Genomic DNA, 18,736 nt, shown 5'->3' with positions numbered 1-18,736 from the left:
CATGCCAAAGCAAAGCCCATGGTCTATTACTGCATATTGATTACTGAGTTAGATACTGGTTTAGTATTTCCAGTTAAGGAAGGACATTATATATATCACCTTAATAAAAGTTACTGGGTCAATACACTGCTAGAGATGGGTCAGTATTTCAATGCAGTGTCATGCAATTTATCTCAATGACAACCTTTATGACTGCTTCAAGTTAATCACAGCCTCTTTCACCACAACGAATTACACCCCCTTTCCCACTACCCTTAACTCACTTTTAAAAACACAAAATCGTGGTAGGTAGAGTAATAATTTGTTGTGACATTAATTTAGTCCTATGGCAGCTTACTTAAAACATTCTGTTTGTTTGTTCCTTTTAAGTCTGCTTAACATTGTCTGAAGGCCTAATGGGGCCGATCTCATTAGCCGAGCAGGAAATTGAAAGTAAACCAGTCTTTGTCTCAGGCTCCAGTGGCCCATATGTCTTCGTGATGGCACGCCAGAGGCCTGGCTCGGTTATTTATCCTCTACTCTGTCTCTGTTTATCAGGGGCCGATCTCCAGAGTGGCATCATAAAGTTGGTGGACACCTGGTTTCAGCCTCCCTGGTGGCAATTAGGGACTCCTTTAGACCCAAGATGAAAGATTCCAGGGCATGAAAGGAGTACAAAGAGCGATTATTGTAACCCTGGACAATTTCATAACCCCTGAGACTACCTGCTAGACCCTGCTCACAAAAAAAAAAAGGGGGGGGGGGGCGGATATGGCCATCTGCGAGAGGGCCAGGTAGGAGGAATGGGATCTCCAAAGCTGTTCTGAAGGGAGCACCGGGAAGACTTACGGAACCATTCGAATGCAGAGCCAATTCACCCTGCCAATGAGAAACAACAACAGTATGATGAGATGCTGCAAGAGCAGGTCCACTTGGCTTTATCGAGACTGACAAGGGAGAGTGTCAGAGTAATGAAACGTCTCATCCCATCTGAAAGACCGTTCCCGAGGGCTAATGCAGCGCTAAGGTTGTCTCCGACACTCTCGCTATACACAGCTTTTTTTTTTTTTTTTTTTTTTTTTTTTTTAATCAAGCGTTAAGAGAAGTACTAGGGGACAATGTGAAGATCTACTTCTTGGTTGGGGTGGAGATGCCTTGTAAGAATTCTTTTGTACATTGGTGACTGTGACACTGATTAGTCTAGGTATGTGCTGGAAAGTGTAGCATAGACATATTTATATTTATGTTTGAAGGTGTGTCTGATCAAGCTAAGCACATCCATCTGTATGTGACGTGTTATAAAGTCCTTTGAAGTTGCTGACTAAATACCTGTAGTCCCTTTAAATAATACTGCATTTCACTTTTTATAGAGTTTATTTGTACATATTTAAAAATTATTCATTTTATTCAATTTATAAATATTTTATGCCAATTTAATATAATTTAATGTGACCTACTAAACGTTACAGAAAAGATTATTTAAACATATATAAGAAATTAAACAAATTAAACAGCCTTTTAAGCTAACCAGTTCTACTCAACAGCATTCATTGTCCAGTGTACTTTTCAGTAAATCTGAGTTGTCTTACACTTCTCAGCACAAATTCTGTTTTAGGACCTTTTTTTGCACGTGAAATGTAGCCCATGCATTAAGTTGCTTCAATTATGAACATTTGTGTTTCAAAAACAAACTCATATGGAACACATCATTGTTCATGTTCAAGAAATAAAAAAGGTGCTGCAAATAATGAAATTGCTATAGTCCTTTCCTTTTGCTCAATTTAATGCAGCTAGGCACTTGATCTACCGCAGTACGTTTGACGTGATCACTTCAAGATGAAAACATGTTGGGGTTTTTTTCCCATTCTTCTTTTTACCAACAGCCCATAAACACCAAACTCCTTTCTATACAACTTCTTTCTATGAACTCAGTGTTATGCTTCTGGGACATGTAAGGTCACCTCAACCTTCTCTTGGTGTTCTGCTTTATGAAGTAAATAAACTGAATGTTACTATAAATATTCTGCGGGAAACTACACACTAGGGTGTTTTTATTTCTACACACTTTTTTTCCTTCTGTTGCTTGAAAACCCATAACACATTGCAAAAGCTGAAGAATTGGAATTATTGCATTAAGATAAGGCAAAGCAAGTCAAGATATTTACCTGAGCTTCACCAAGTAATTAGTATTTTTTTCCACATCTATAATTTCAATCTCACACTTAAAATTATCAGGAAAGTGCTGGTAATGTTCAAAGAGTAAAGAATAACCAAAGGCCTTGAAACTAAAGGAAATCAGTTCAATTAATCTCCATACTGATTATCAGACCAAGACTCTACATAAATCACCTATAATTCACTTAATCTTGAAGTGAAAGTAAGGAGAAACTTTATATATGCTGAAGTATGACTTTATCTAAAATGATTAAAAGGCCTGAAATACAGAGACTGAACTCCTTGCTTTGGAGGGGAAAAAAAAACAACAAATCCAAAACATGTTAACAATAAATGTTTATTGCATAAACAAGCTTGAAGAATTCATTTTAGTCAGCATGTTTGTTGAAAATGTCATCAAAAACCAACATGAAGCTGAAAAGGTAAAAAGTTTTGGTAAGACAAGAAAAAGAATGACATTTTCCATCGTATTACATAATGGTAAACAGGATCCCGTCCATCCTTCTGTGTGATTGGGTATTCTGACATTAATATGAAGGAAGATGAGCAAGAGCAAAATTGAGGTTTTACAAGCACTCGTTTGGGTTTTATTGGGTTTACTATAAACTCTTAACAGGACATTAGCAGTTGGCAAGAAGGGTGTGAGGAGCAGGCACTGATCAGGTCACATCCTCTGCACGGGTGTGAGGCCCAGTATGTCAAAGCCCTTGGCCATTATGGCGGCTGTGGCCTCGCACAGAAGCATCCTCCACATGTTGACTTTAACCACCTCCCCTGGGAAGAACAAGGGAAGGCATGAAGACTCTTTTCATTGAAGGCTAGTGGCTCTCCTTTACATTAAATCTCTGACTTTCTCTGCTTGAGCTACGGACAAGCTGTGGACACCTCTCTAAATCAATGGAGGGCAACATTATGGGTTGCAGTCTCCCTGCTTCATTTGTCCCACAAGTCAAATACCAGTAATGTTCAGAGGTTATTAAAAATGGAGAATAATGATGATACATTTAGAGATTAAACTGTTTCCATAAGTATTTACAAATTGCCCTCTCAAGTACTTTTGAACTAATAAATGTAATATTTTGAAATGCTGGTTTATGAAGCCTTATAAACTAATATAATATATAAATAAATTATAACAGTAAAAAGGATTCACTTTTTACAACCCTTCTACGAGCCTTTTGGTTGTAAAGGCTGTTGTCAATATATAGGTCTTGCAGGCTAGCGTTTAAATGACACCTACTGAACAATACCACAGTAAATAATTTCATCTATACTTTTTAACTGATTGAATTCAAATGTTGAGAGTGCAAATATTGTGGTACTAGACCAGTATATGAATCTTGGCCATAAAGAGCAAATGAAAAGTGAGGGAAATGGTGACAGAATAGAGAGAGGTTCCAGCAGCAGATGCTAAAACATTCTACATCCTTCATCGTTATTCACTGAGAAGTTTGCTTCAAATCTGATATGCCCCTATCCCCTGTCAGACACTAGATCACATCTTCACAAAGTTCACAAAGAAGATCTAAATCACCATGCTCGGAGAGCAACTTTTTCAATCATGACTAGTCACGGCCCAGGAGTTCTACTAATCTCTTCAGTAAAACTCAGTTTTCATTAGCGTATATTAAAACAGCGATTTAATTCAAGAAGAGCTAGCTTCATCAGTGTCTGTGTATCCAGCTCTTAACGAGAAAATGTAATTGGGGCAAAAAAAAAGGAGAAGAAAAAAAGCCCCACTGAACTAAGTCTGACAGTCAACTGGTAGCAAAATGTAAAAGTGGACCACAATCTCAGCCTCATTCTTCAAATTAAAAACCATGTTGCCCATTCAAACAATGGAGGAAAAAACATCTCTGTCTGCTGAGGTCATTGTCACATTCAGTAACACCATTATGTAGTGGGGCCCATGGCAACCCAGAATGATATCAAGCATGACTATTACCTCTCACAGTATAATCTTTTCTATTCTGGTCTAGTCTGCAAGAACCAGCAACCTCATTCTAAGAACGACTAAACAGGTCCAGTCCAGGCCTGCATAGTAAAACCTGAATAGTACAAAACACCACCTGAAATCCAAGTGTCATGCAAGCCCAGCTTCCCTTTAGGTCAAACCAGGCCAGCCTTCTGGGCAGCTGTAGCCCTCTGCCTCACCGGCCATGCCCCTCACCTGTCTTACGGTCTTTCTCCACGCAGTAGCAGTTGTCATAGAACTCGGTGAAGGTGGTGGCCAGCTCGTACAGGTAGTCGCAGAGCGTGTGCAGCAGGAGGTCGTCCTGGATCTTCTGCAAGACCTCGGGGAAGCGCAGCAGGCACTTGCCCAGCTTCCACTCCTTCTCGTGGTCCAGCGCGATCTCGCATGTCTCGGCCGCCTTGCGCAGGGCCGCCTCATCCAGGTTGGCCAGCCGGGCTATGGACCTGCAGGGCCGGGAGCAGCAGCGCCGTAACATTCATGGCGGCATGCAAAGCTATTAATGGCTACGTGCTAGAACTAGGTGCTTAAAAGGAGTGATTGGGCAAAAAATATAAAAATTAACAAGAAATCTGCTGAAAGCAAATGGATGACAGCAGGTCAGATAAACATAACAGGCATGAGTTTCTGCTAGCTGGTGCTCAACCACATTCATTTACTGACAGCCCTGTTTGCATTTCTGGCTGTAGAGGACTGAGCTTCTGCAAGAGCGTCATGACTGCAGTGGATTAGGCACATGGTAAGCCAGAGGAAAGACTGAACACACTGGCGCAGGGATTGGAGTGGTACTGCAATTCTGAAGCTGATTTCAGAACAGCAGGAACCCGAGGACCCAGGAACGGAGTAGCCATACAGCTACAACACGGAAAGTGAGAGAACCCCTGCCATGACTCCACCAGCCTGACAGAGATGGTGAAGGCAGACACACATGATATGGATCAGACCACAATAACACACACACACACACACACGAGACACTGGTGTGTGTGCACAAATTCAGTCCACTGAGAGAGCTATTGATTGGACGGGGTCCATCAAGCAGCCCTGGCGCGACTGCTCCTTTCCCACTGACGAGGGAATAGATCCATGCCAGGCTCCCACCACAAACCCCCTGCCTGTGGCACATCGATCCCCAGTGGGGGGGTTGGGGCGCTCACCTGATGCGAGTAAAGGCGTAGAGGAGGTAGGCGGCCGTGTTGCCCCTGTCATCCAGCATCTTGTCGAAGGAGAACACATAGTCATTGATGCGGTTGTGCGACAGGTCGGCGTACTTGATGCAGCCAAAGGCGACGGCGCGCTGGGCTTGGGTGAGCTCCTCTGGTGTCAAAACCTGGAAAGCGAGCAAACACACACACACACACATACTTATTTCAATGGGTAAACCCCACAAAATCGCCCAGGTTGTCCTGTCACCTGTTTATTGGAGCAGCTGGGCACAAGCGTATGCGCTTGTAGTTTTAGTTGTTCAAAATAATAATTTGAATCCTCAGTAGTAAAAGACATGCTAGCTGTACTCAATATGGTAAAGTACTCAATGTGGTAAGAAGAAAGTTTTCCCCCTAATTAGGCAAAAACTGCAACTGACACACTGGCCTGAAACCATTCATTTCACGAGCCATCAGTCTTTGTGCAAGCATATAGAGCTAACTACAGCGTCTGCTGAGGGGTGTTGCTCTGTTGGGCAGGTGGGGGCGTAAGGCGGAGGACTTTCTCGGCAGAGTCGGCCTGACCCAAGCGCCTTAGCAGGTGCCGGTTTTGGGACGTGGACCAGGCTCGTCAGAGCGACGTCAGGGAAAGGTTGGCTAAACGGTCTGTGTCGTAGCAAAATCAGAATCTCAGAACAGGTCTGAACTGGTTCCTGCCACTGCTGGGCTTCTAACTGATTATGCCCCGGGGAATGAGGTGCGATTACATGCTGCTAGCTCTCCACGCATAGCTTCACCCAGCAAGTGGAACCTTCAATATCATTGACAAGTGCGGGAGGGGAGGCATTAGAAAATATATTAGCAAGCAGAAAATGCTTTTGCCTTACCATGCTGTTCCACAATTACTAGAAACACCAAAAACACTAAACCCCCAAAAGCTCACAGGCACTCAATGTGTTAAGAGGAAAAAGTAAAGCATATTATACTATGGACTTGTCTAAAAGACAGGCTAAGTGAGAGGCCTCAAAGAAGAGACCACAATTCTTCGAAGAGCTGCATTTTTTTTATGTAGCTCTAAATCAGCACTTCATTAGACCAGCTTCACTGTGATGGCTGCAGGGCTCTTGGAGAATCTTTCATCATGGGCAGGTGAGGCAAAGGCTAATTGCTAAAGTCTCATGGGAGCTATGTAGAGTAGGCTACTGATCACAATTTTTTTGTGGTTTGGTATTGGCCATGCCTCAATCTTGTGTGAACGGAATCAGCAGAGAAGTGGGGTGGAATCTGGGGCCGGTCATAATAAATGTGTACATAATGTTGTGTGTATGATCTGTTTCTTCTGGCCCGAGGTCCACACCTTATCCCTCCCCTTCTCTATCAGTTTGTCCATGGATCTCTTCAAGCCCTCGTTGAGCAGGTCCATCAGCCTGACTGTGTCTCCCGAGCGGGTTTTAAACTTCTTCCTGCGGGAGAGAGAGAGAGAAGCACGGAGATTTCAGCACGAGTGTATTAGAGATATTTGTCTAAATGCCATATGCCACAGAGCAATAAACTTCACACAGAAAATCGTTAGATCGAACGCATTTTGCTGTAGTGAACATTATCAGGGTGTTCCAATAGCAGCACATTCACTTACTTGTCCTCCCCTAGCACCACTCCGAATCCTGCGTGTTCCACACGTATGACCTTTGGATCATACCAGCCAATCATCTGAGCTGCAGCAAAGACCACTTGAAAGTGTACTGCCTATCATGGAATGAACACACATGCACTTCAACATCCTCAAACTGATGAAATAAGCTGCATCCTTGGGTCCTGTCTAGTAATTAGCATTACGATACCCTGAACAGCAGTTTTAAACTGCTTCTTGGGTCACTTTTTGATGACTCTCAGACCTGTACCCCTCTGTGATGCACAGGCAAGAAAATTCTCCACTGGCTCTGTATTTTCTGTTCGACATAAGTACTTTGCACCTATATGCCTATATGCCTCTTAATACGACGCTTGTGCACATTGGTCACAGCAGCTGGAGAACCCATCGTTCTGTCCAGATAGACACACAGCCTGTGCTGCAAAGCAATGATACTAATGTATGAACTAGATGCAGTGAGAAAGTGCATACCAGAGAGCTGGCCCAGACTGTATTAATATTTGATGCGGTGAGTTGAAAAACACACACACACACACACACACACACCCGTTTTGCTGCAGAGGAGTGAGCGCTTGGGCATGGCTGGACATTCGATGCCATGCCCTAACCTTCCGTAGAAGGAGCAGCACAGCGCAGTCACATATGCACACACATTTGCACCTGACCACTGTCTGTCACGTAGATGATGAAGTCAGACTTCTCATCGAAGATGCGTTGACGCAGGGCCGCCAAGTCTGATGTGTCGTAAGTGTAGCCGCCGTCCGACTTCACCACTGTCAGGGGGATGGACTGGCCTGGAGGGAACACCACCTTCCTACCCTCATCCAGCTGCATCAGCCCTGGAAGAGAGAGAGAGTGAGAGAGAGCGCGAGAGAAGTTGGCACTTTTGTGCAAATGAGCATGTTGATACAACAGTGTCCCCTAATGGACAGACTGTATCTTCACAGCATCTCAATATTCTACGCAACTGTCAAATCATATTGTGTCTCTTATATGCAACACCATACCCTACACATACAGGAATTACAATTATTTCAGTTGGCATCAAGTGTTCTTTCATCCTTTAACAAACATTATGGTCCTGCTTGGTTTTTCACACTTCAGTCCTGTTCATTATGAAAACAGACTCGGGGTAGGGAACCTTTTAACACAAATACTGGTTGACATTAAGGTTGTCAGCACTTATTTAGGTCCTGATGCGCTCTCTCAACCTATATGTGACAAGCGCTGACTTGGGTCTGGTTTAATTTTAATGAACAGGATTCAATGGAAAGAGGGAAGCGGACTGTCTTGTCCGGCAGCACGGCAGGCCCACCTCTCTCCTCAAACTCCTTCACCACCTCAGTCATCAAGTCCTGGTAAAAGGATTCGCCACGCTCCAGCAAGTGAATGTCCAGGCAGTCGTAGACCTTCTGGAACTCTGGTACAGTGGCGATAGGCAGACGAAGTCGGAGAGAGAGAGGGGGAGAGACAGAACATGAGAATGAGAGTGAAAGTGAGTGAAGAGAAAGAAGAAAAATGGAAGGGTGAGAAAAACAAACAGAAAAAGAGGAGCATTTAATTACAGTAGCCACACCTCAGGGAAATCAAACTAGGCAAGCGCCTCTAGTGCTGACCAAAGCCGGATTTGAGGCATTCAGCAGGGTGGAGACAGTGCACACGCACACACTAATTTACCTTTATTAGATAAGTCTCTGTTTTGAGTGTGTGTGGGAAGGAGGATGATTAAGGTGTTACGGGTGCCAAGGTTCCCAGCCTCCACTTTGTCACATAACGTCTGAAGCCGGAGTGAGGAACGCTCCAGCAGATGCGTCAGGCACGGAAGGCGAGACAGACAGCAGGACCTCAGGGCACACATGCCCTTCAGAGTTCATAAGCTAAAACTGCGGAGCTGGTTGGAACAGATTCACTTTTGCAAAGGTCTCCACTACATATAGCAGCGATTGCAGAGAGCTGTGGGAGAGCGATTAGCCAGAAAATGTCTCAGTCCAGAAACTTAAAGTAACATGGAAATAAAGAGGAAGCTAACAATTTAAGAAACTGGATAGAGTGTGTTCAGTTTTAAGTGGGTCGCTCCACATTCTGAAGGTTTGAGGGTCTATTTAGCTGGTTTTGAGATCCCTTAGTAATAATGAATTTATCTAAGTTAATTTATATAATTATTCTGTATCGGTTATTATGCATTGTACAATGAAATAAACTGACTGGAAAGGTGTTGCCCATCCGTCACTTTTTTTCTTTTCGCTCTTATATATTTTTCCATTGGTTCAGTGTGTTTTCCTGATAATGGCAGTCAGATGTGAATGGATCATTTCAGTTCTATGGTTTGCAGCAAACTTTTTGCTCAGCTTCACACGAGAGTCTTCTGTTAATGTTCAGAGACTATTCATTACTACATCCCTGTATCCTTTTAAAGAATGTGTTCACTGCCTGTGCCTTTCTCACTGTAGTGTTGTTTATTTTGTGTTTTGAGCACCCTGTAGTCAAAGAGATGTGAGAAAATATAAGGTGTAGCCTGTATAACCTTTCTTTTTGTTGGGAGGGGGGTGTTTGAGGCTTGTGTCAGTTACTCCTACAGTAGAAACTCCTGCACTACAGAGGATGACAACATTTTACACACACCCATGCACCCTAATTTAAGTGACTCAGACCCAAACTACTTTGTTGGTAGTAATTTCCTGGGGCATTGGATTCAGTATAGAGCAAAGGTCTAGGGCGGCATCTGAAGATTATCCTCAGGAACAACTAAATTCAACATCTCTTTATAGGGCTCCACTATTAGTAAGTGCATGAATTAATAAAGTCACACTTATATAGTGCCTTTCTCAGATCCCAAAGACACTTTACAATACACACACACACACACAACATTTACATCCAGTCAACATACCGGGCAGAAACAGCAGCTTGTTGTGCACAGCGTACTCTCAACTAGAAATCACAGCACCCCTATGGGACTGCATCAGGCACAGGGAGGAGATAACACCAAGGACAGATCACCGTCCATAATGGCATGCGGGTTATTCATTCACTCGCTTGCTTGCTTGCTTGCTGGCTCACACACACACACACACACACACACAAACAGTGGAGGAAACGCACGTAGACACAGGGAGAACATGAAAGTTTCACCCAGACAGCAACATGAACCTAGCTCTGAGAGGCAAACGTGCCAACTACAATAAACTATTGTGCTGCTGTAGGAAAAAAAATGCCAGTTTCTTTAAAATAGTTAATGGGCTTCTCCAGGAAATATTGTTGATGTTCTACATTAATGAGACTGAAGATTAATTTCTGCAGATACATACATTATTATACAAGTATTACATACAAGTATTATGTTATGTACTCTTATTCATCCTCTGAAACATTGGCTATGGAAAGCTCACAGGAATATAAATTACAATAGTAACTTGTAAACACTTTGAATGGTGTAATTATTGATCAGTCTGTAAATACCTTTCAAACTATAAATATCTTGACATTTGGAATAAGTGCTCTTTTAAAACCCATTGGTGGGATACAGAAAATATGAATTTGACTGCTGGGGGAAAATTGTTCCAGCAAATATGTTATCAGTCCGTGATAATGGTGACAATCTATTTAAAAACTGCTTCTTGAGTCCTATAACCACTGCATGATACATGACGAGGGACTATAGTTTATTTGTGGAGAAAGACTTCAAACCGCATTACTGTGGTGTGGGCTCATCACCACTTTACCTCAGAAGAAAGTATTTATGTATTGGTATTAATTTTAAGGCCTAATTGCAGCAGTAACCTCACACATTTCATGGCTAATTACATTTAGAACTGCTCCAAATGGTATGCTTTTGAAAACATACCATTTTCATATTTTAATTGCTTTATTACTGTCACCCTGATGCTAATTTTAGTTGTTTTATTTTAATATTTTCATTCCGAACTGCATAGCACTTTCCCTTTATATAAATAATACACTGCAATAAATTTTACAGAGAATAACAACATATATTGCAAACATTTCAAAGTGTGAAGTCAGCATGAGAACTTAAAATATATAATTTATAGTAATATGTGTAGTAAAATAGGTCACACCTCAACCTATGCAGCAAGGAGTTAGACACTATCTACTGTTTTTTGTTTTTGTTTTTTTTTCCAGTAAAGTACTTTCCCTCAGGCAATGGTGTTTCAAAATGCTATGAAGCTCCTCAGGCTACAAGAAAGGCTAAATACCCTAGACAGAATTAAGGAATGAACATGGGGTCATCAGGAGCCACTGTGAATGTGTTTCCACTAAACCATATGGAGAAGCTCGCATTCATCCAGGAAAACATACAGACAACCCTGACAAATAAGCTTTTACTGTTGCCTAGAGTAAAATTAGAACCCTACAGCCTTGAGTTCACGGGGCTTCTGGGCAGCAATTCTTCATACCTCCATGTAATTATTTTCAGCTCTAATGCACAGAAGCTTTGTGTAAAATAAACATGAAAGCTGGTAATCTGTTTCCCCTGACTCTTCTTTAAAGAGAAAAACCTGCTGTGTACGCCTTCTGTGTGAATTGTTCTAACTACAGAGCAAATTGCTGACTGATTACATTTCTGCTATGGATGAGTAAATGCAGCTTCTTTCAATATCCTAGGAGACAGTGATGTCATCGTAACACAGTGTTTGAGTTAGACCATAAATCTCACCATGGAGCTATTAGGTGTCTCTGAGTGTTATGTCAACCATTTTGCTACACATTGCTCAGGCACTGAATCAGAACAGAGAACAGTGATTTTAAGCACCTCAGCTGCAATGCAACTCTGACCCCTAGTGAAGGTTATATCTGAATCATACTGAATTCGGAGCCTCTTAGCATTAAAACGTATTTGAGATGGTGAGGCTGGTATAAAATCCATTTTGTAAGATAGGGCCCACACATACCCTGCCTGGACACGTCACAGATGAGATTCCAGGCCTTAATGAAGTCTGGATCTTTGCTCTGCAGTCTGACCACACACTGATAGGCCCTCTTCTTAAACTCTTCATCTTCATCAAAGCGCTTCTTAGACTCCTGAGAGCGAAGAGTAATGAGAGAGCAGTTCATTTTTAAAGCATATTGGCATAAAAGATATATAAATTATAAATATTTACTGGTTTGGCCCAGCTAACAAGGTTAGAATGCATCAGGCTAAAAGTACTGATGGCTTCATTTAAACACAGTGCTTTAAAAAAGTGCTTGTTAAATTTTCAGTCACTTACACTGTAAACTTCCTGACGTTCAAGAAATACTTACCAGTACTAGTCTGCTAATTCCAAATGCATAGGCATGCCAATTTCCATGTTGTGCTCATAAATTCACAAATATCTAAGTTGTGGATCAATTAAACTAGAACAGATGAGTATGAGTGCAGGTATGATTTCTGAGCTGGTCTTGATTAAAGCAGCCATAAGAGCAGCTGAACTTACTTTGTAAAAAGCCTGGAGATCTCCAATTGGTGGGGAAACACTCAGATAATTTGGGAACATATCCTGCAAGTGAGCGATGAGCATTCCAAACTGTGTCCCCCAGTCTCCCACATGATTCAGCCTAGAGGGAATTGAAAATTGGCCAAAACCCCTTAATTTAGAAAGAAGGGTTCATGCTTTTCAGCTGAAGCCTTACTATAATTATTTCCCATCACTCATAATCATGAACATCACTAACTTGCCTTATAATTTTGTGCCTAGAAACTTTAAGACAAAAGCGAAGGGTGCTATATATGACTCTAAATGAAGGGTAATGGCAATTTTAATGATGTCTGGTGTAGAAACAGATTATTTTTTCTTTCAGGTAAGGAAATAGGAATTAATTGCACATTTAACAGATTCTCTCACATAGTACAAAATAAAGCATTTCTCAAGGCAGGAGATAAATAGTGAGATAGACCTGTGCATCTCTGTACACAAATTCAGGGCTAACAAATTCATTAAGTAAGCAGTAATTAGGACTATACCATGTCACCATCCACTGACCTTAAGACATCATGGCCTAAGAACTCAAAGAGGCGACACATACTGTCCCCAATGATGGTAGACCGCAAGTGACCCACATGCATTTCCTTTGCAATGTTTGGAGAGGAGAAGTCCACAACCACCTAAAAATAAACAAAACAAAACAATGCATGCAAGTAAAAAGAATGAAAGAAGATGATCTTATTCTGCTGCTTCATCAGTAACTGTTTGCCAAATAACTGGATTTGTTTTTTCTGTTAGGAGGAAAACCTCCCAAACCTTCTTTTTCTTGTCCAAAGTTGGAGGTTGAACACCATTCAGAAGCAAGTTTGTGAGAAGCTTGGACACAAATGTCTTCTTAAGATGAATATTAATAAATCCTAGAAAAAAACAATTAATAATTATGCTCTAATTGTATATAATGTTTTAAATTTCATCTGCAGAGTCATCTGTTCTTCTATTTCTGAGAGGACTAACACAAACAAGTTCACACTTTCCAGTAATCAGATGTTTTGTAAACAAACCTGGTCCAGCAATTTCTGTTCTTTCAATTAACTCATTGTCAGGAATGTTTTGGACTATCCTTTCAGCTATCTCCCTGGGGTTAACCTTCTGTGCCTTCGACTTCAGCATCTGGAAAAAGAAAGAGAAACATGTAACTTGCTACACTAATAGCTTTCTTTTTGGAATGACACATAACTTGACAAAACCTTACAGCATTATAGTGGATGACAGTGGGGGAGTAATTCATAAAGCACTGAATCACAAAACAAAACACCCTAGGGGAATCTCAGAGTATGGCTTTTTCAGCCCATATTACAACAAATATAACTTTAAGGTTAATGTGCCCAAATTGCAGAAAATTTAAGCATACATACATTAGCAGTTTTTTTGCCATACAAGTCACAATCTACTTAAAGGGATGTGCTAAGATACAACAGTTTGGTGAAGTATCCCTTTAAGATTCCATCACATCTCTGTGACATGGGTGAGAGACAGACCTGAGAAATTGCCATGGCGCTGTTGCACTGGTAATCCCCAAACTTGGCCTGCTGGCTAGGAGTGACTGCAAGCGGAGGGTTCTCCAGGTCAGAGCAGGCAACAACGATGGCGCCGCCAAAGATGTCCTGGAGTCGCTGATTGATGTTGATCATGCTCTTGCTGTTGTAGGTCGTCTCCTCTTGAAGACTCTGGAAGGCAGCAAGGGGAATTGTTCTAAACAGACACATGAACGAGTAGTCCAATAAGTCTATAAATGTTTCCACATTGCAGTGGTGCTTCTTTGCACATTTTTGCCTCTTTCCTGCCCTAAAAACATTTTTAAAAGACTTCATTATAGTTTCATGTCTGTTTAATCTTTTTAATCAAATGACTGGATTTCTTAAAACAGTTATTTCCTATCTGCCACAATTGCACTATAAACATAGATATACACGTATCCCAAGTTTCTGTCACAAACTGATAAATAATGCTGTTTAATGTGATCAGGTTGGGTTTTTTTGGTTGCAAGCTGCACCTGCAACAAAAATTAAAGTTATCTATGGAGGCAATTATGCTGGAAAACATGAGAAGGTGAACATGTGAACATGTAGAGTAGCAGCTTTAATTTGTTGTATATTCATCCTGTGTAGCTTTACTTATGATAAATGGCATTATTAGTGTTTGAAAGCATGAAAGAAGATTTTATTAGTCAGCAATTTGTTGGCTTTCTTTCATTGTAAGTCATGAGCAAAAGGAAGGGTGGCAATGATATTCTGCAGTATTTTTTCGCAACCTCAGGGGGGAAATCAGTCGGTTTAAAAATGAGTACTAATGAGATGATACAAGTATAGCAAAGAGTCGTGCAAGAGTTGAGTCCTGACAAAATAATTACCAGTCAGATAAGAAATTGTCAATAATCCATTCCTGAACATCATGGAAAGAAATACTAGTTGTTTACTGATACTATTTCTATTTCTTTCATGTTCACTCTGGTTGCAATCAGAGTAAAGAGAGCGGGAGAGTATGAGGATAATATGAGAACAGGGAGAGCAGGTATGGAGATATGGAGGTGAGTGAGAAAAGGAGCAAATATTGATGATTAAGACCACATAATGACCAAGTAATAATAATAGTAATAATAATAAATTAAAAATAAACATAAACCATAAAAAGCCACAATTAAATACAAAACACAACAACAAAAAACACACCCATTAAGACTAATAAAGTAGTCCCCCATTGTATGGAGGGAGGGGTAATTAAAACAATCAAATACATAACTAAAAAAAAATGAGAGGAAAGGAGAAAGGAGAGGAAGAAACATGGAGAGCACAGAAGAGGAGAGACCTAGAGAGGAGAGATGAGTAACGGAGAGAAGAGATGATTGGAGAACAGAGAAGAGGAGAGAGGAGGAACAAAAAGGAGAGAAGAGATGACTGGAGAGCAGGTGAGAGGAAAAGATATGACGGGAAAGGAGATTAGACTATAGGACCAGAGGAGAGGCAAGAGGGTGGAGAGGAGAAGATAAATCGAGAGGTTAAAGATGAGAGGAGAGCAGAGCATGGTCACAGAATAAGTCAAAAAGATGGTAACTCAGCACACATGACCTCAGGAGAGTCCTGTTCTGAACCACTGTGGCCAGGCACAAAACAGTCATCTGTACTCCTGGAATCTGGGTGCACTACTTGTGGCTGAGTATGCCTGCTAGTGGCAGGTGTGTCCCATGGAAGAGCTGCAAGTTTGGATCTGGGGTGAGTCTTGATCCTAACAAGGTCTTCCAGCTGATATAATACTGGTCGCCAGTTCAGGCCATATTACAGGCCATGTTTATGCTTTTTCAAGCTTGCTTCCAACGCTGCTCCAGCATGATCTTACACTTCTTTAAGGGAAGACTTCATGCTCTCAGGGTACGGTACCTCTGGCTCCTCAGTTCCTTCAAAAGTAGCCTGCATAATGAGATCAAGCAGACTTTCCATCTCCCTACCATAGAGCATTATCTACAGGCTGAGCTGTGTACTTGCATGTGGAGTGGTCCGCAAACCGAAGCAGATCTGGGGAATATACTTGTTTATCTAGCACATAAGGGTGAATCAGTGTCTTCAGTGTGTGATTAATCTGCTCAGTTGCATTTGTCTGGGGATGATGTGCCGTCGTAAGCCTGTGTTCAGGCACGAGAGTGGACAGCACATTTTCAAAGAGCTCACTAACAAAAGGAGAGCCTCAGTTGGAGATGAGGTACTTGGGGGCACCATGTCATCGAAAACTTCACATATAAACATGCTGGACGCAACCTGAGCTGTGGCCTCCCTCACAACACTTATCCACTTTGAAAAAGAAAATCAACAAAGACAATGTGTTCACTTCCATGTATGTGGCAGTGATCCCAAAAAATCAACTCTGATGGGACCCATGAGGCCTTGCAGGCCTCCTTTAACTGGGCTTTGTGAACTGGCAGACAGTGCGGGATACCACATAGCTCTAGTGCGGTCCGCAGCCAATGTGGAAGCTATCCACTCCCAGTGCTGTGTGTGGGGCTGCATGATTGGTTCATCTTGTTATGTGACCACTTAGACTTATCATGTTACTTCCTTTTTCAAGTAAATAAAGGCTTACTATCCAAACTTTTTAAATCCATTTTTTCTCTGATTTTTTCTCAGTTTTGTTCTTTGTTTTTTTGCACAGTACTATACAGTATATTTTACAGTTAAACAACAACAACAACAACCAAAGATTTTTTTAAAATATACAATACAACAAAAATCTTCTCATATGAGAATGGCTCCTTGTTGGCAGGTGCTCCTGCACGGTGAAATTCCATGCATTCCAAAAGCGCCCGGGTGTGTGTATCCAAGCAAAAAATAATGAGAAGCAGAAACGGATGAAGTTTCTACGTGGAGAAAAGTGACGTATGAAATTGCACAATCGAGCCACTGTTGAGTTCTTGTGTGGAAAGTAAACCAGTGATAATGAGGCCCCCCCCCCCCCAAACGAGACCAGTCCGAAGTTGCGGACTCCGTTATTTTGGACAAGTGTGAAAACGCATTCAGTACACAATGAAGGTAAACTTGAAAACTTGTAGGACCCGATCTTCTTGAAATGAAACCAAAACGAAACGGTAAATTCAGACATGCGTCACTGGGCTGAAAATAAAGCTCAAAGCTACGTATAACAAGGCAAAACAAAGTTTCTTAGTCTATATCGTTACCAGAAATAATTTGCTGAAAGACGGTTAAAGCCAGGCATCTGGTATTTTTGACAGCTAATCGTACGCTTATATTTAGCAGCCGAATAGAAAGCTGTGAACAAGTAACCAATGAATTCGGAAGCTGAGAATAAGTATCTTCTGCGTCGTTAAACTAATCAACTTAATTAATTAGTCTATGATTTTAGAATACTCAGACCGCATAAATTAAAACGGAAGTGCCGAGATTACTTTTATAACTTAACTTTTTTTTTTAAAGCTATGTACTTGAAATCGCGCTGTGTGATTGCATCAGGCGACATTTAAGATGACACCAAATATTCCTATTGAACTTTAAAATTATTCATTGTGAGACATTTCTTCTTAAACTAAAAAGTGTACTATGTAAATGACTCAAATAAGAAAAGGCCACTCCTTTCAACATTAACATTATCTTTATCTTATTTATGTAATAAGCAAAAAATAATAGGCAAAATAAAATGCATTTATATTAAATATAAATATGCATTTACTTCGCATATAGGTCAGATGACAACAAAAGACGTGGCAATTAATTCATAAAGCACGTACCTTCTTTAGGATATTGAGACGGTATTTTAGCCTGGCGTTCTCTTCCCTTAGTTCATCCAAACCTTCTGAAAATAAGTCTTGCGGGTTTTTCAGTGTTTCTATCTCAGATGAGAGGGACTTAATCTCACTTTCCTGTAATGAGGTGGGGAAGCATTTAATTTTATGCATTTGGCGAGATGAACGTCAAGGAAGACAATTTTTTTATGCCAGAGTATCTAAAATTGAAACCAAGTGATACATTTTATATTATCTAATAAAATTTCTACATGCCACAAAAAGACAACCTCCCCTCTTCCCGTGGAAATCTGATTATATTAATATTAATAATGGATACATTCCGTTTTCTATCTTCTTAAGAAACGAAAGTAAAACAAAAGTAAACTATAAATGCAGAAATGCGTCACTGGGCAAACAGCTCAAAGCTACGCATAACAAGGCAAAACAAAGTTTCTGAGTCTGAATCGTTACCACAAATAATTTGCTGAAAGACGGCTCGAAGCATCTGGTATTTCTGACAGCTAATCGTGCGTTTTAGCTTCTACAGCCAAAACATTTAATCTAACCGTCGACTCCGATGTGACTTCCGCTGTGTGTGTGTTTTTGAAAGATACACCAATCACCGTTAACTGTGACTCAGCTCTCTAACAGAAGTGAAGTGCAAAGCTGGCAGGATCTGCTACGCATCGCATGGGTTTCAACCCCTAACGTCAACAGCTAACTAGTTAGCTAAACTAAGCATGGGAACAGGGCCAACGCACGCTGATTTAATATAGAGCTGGTCCTATGTGTCTGACGTTTTTAACCCTCTAACCTCATGTAAAGCTGACCTGTTGTTGGAGTCGAGCCGTATACTCTGTCACCGGGTCACACATATTCGTATAAAGTAGTTTAAATCAACAACAAACGTCTAAAACTCGTGCACTTCACTGGAGAGTACGAGTTGCCCCTTATTTCAACCGGCTGTTTTTATTTCCGGTCACGTGGGAAGAGCTAGCGTTAAATCTAGGGCTCGGATTTGCTTTAGGATTGTAAAACTTTAATGAAAATGTACAATTACATTTTTTCATAATAATTGACATAAAAGATCAATAAATATCAACA

The 18,736-nt window shown here is 41.1% G+C and overlaps 2 protein-coding genes across 7 annotated transcripts in view; one reads left to right on the top strand and one right to left on the bottom strand.

The window, feature by feature from the left end:
• Nucleotides 1–1,726, top strand: part of si:dkeyp-23e4.3 (rho GTPase-activating protein 7) — a 44,585-nt gene extending 42,859 nt beyond the window's left edge. For all 3 annotated transcript variants that reach the window (XM_027000105.3, XM_081718825.1, XM_027000104.3), the window contains one exon: nt 538–1,726. In XM_027000105.3, coding sequence (XP_026855906.2) covers nt 538–646 — 109 coding nt within the window. In that variant the 3' untranslated portion in view covers nt 647–1,726. The remainder of the gene's footprint in view (nt 1–537) is intronic.
• A 749-nt stretch (nt 1,727–2,475) lies between these two features.
• Nucleotides 2,476–18,604, bottom strand: rars1 (arginyl-tRNA synthetase 1). 4 transcript variants are annotated; one of them, XM_027000113.3, is made up of 15 exons: nt 18,463–18,604; nt 17,636–17,767; nt 13,884–14,072; nt 13,407–13,515; nt 13,162–13,262; nt 12,904–13,025; nt 12,358–12,478; nt 11,833–11,962; nt 8,238–8,342; nt 7,583–7,761; nt 6,908–7,017; nt 6,629–6,734; nt 5,284–5,456; nt 4,325–4,572; nt 2,476–2,928 (listed from the first exon to the last, which is right to left on the bottom strand). In XM_027000113.3, exons 1-15 carry the CDS (start codon nt 18,505–18,507, stop codon nt 2,819–2,821), a joined length of 1,980 nt encoding a protein of 659 aa, XP_026855914.3. In that variant the 5' UTR covers nt 18,508–18,604; the 3' UTR covers nt 2,476–2,818. The 4 variants fall into 4 exon arrangements, with proteins under 4 accessions (XP_026855914.3, XP_081574953.1, XP_026855915.3 ...); XM_081718827.1 differs by lacking the exon at nt 18,463–18,604 and adding an exon at nt 18,104–18,263 and having other exon boundaries at nt 13,884–14,097; XM_027000114.3 differs by lacking the exon at nt 18,463–18,604 and adding an exon at nt 18,104–18,263.
• Nucleotides 18,605–18,736: the final 132 nt, after the last annotated feature.

This window comes from Electrophorus electricus, chromosome 8 (assembly GCF_041902795.1).
Source record: "Electrophorus electricus isolate QZ-2024a chromosome 8, ASM4190279v1, whole genome shotgun sequence".
NCBI classification, from domain to species: domain Eukaryota; kingdom Metazoa; phylum Chordata; class Actinopteri; order Gymnotiformes; family Gymnotidae; genus Electrophorus; species Electrophorus electricus.
Note: the sequence above shows the minus strand (reverse complement) of the source record. Positions and strands in the feature narration are given on the sequence as shown.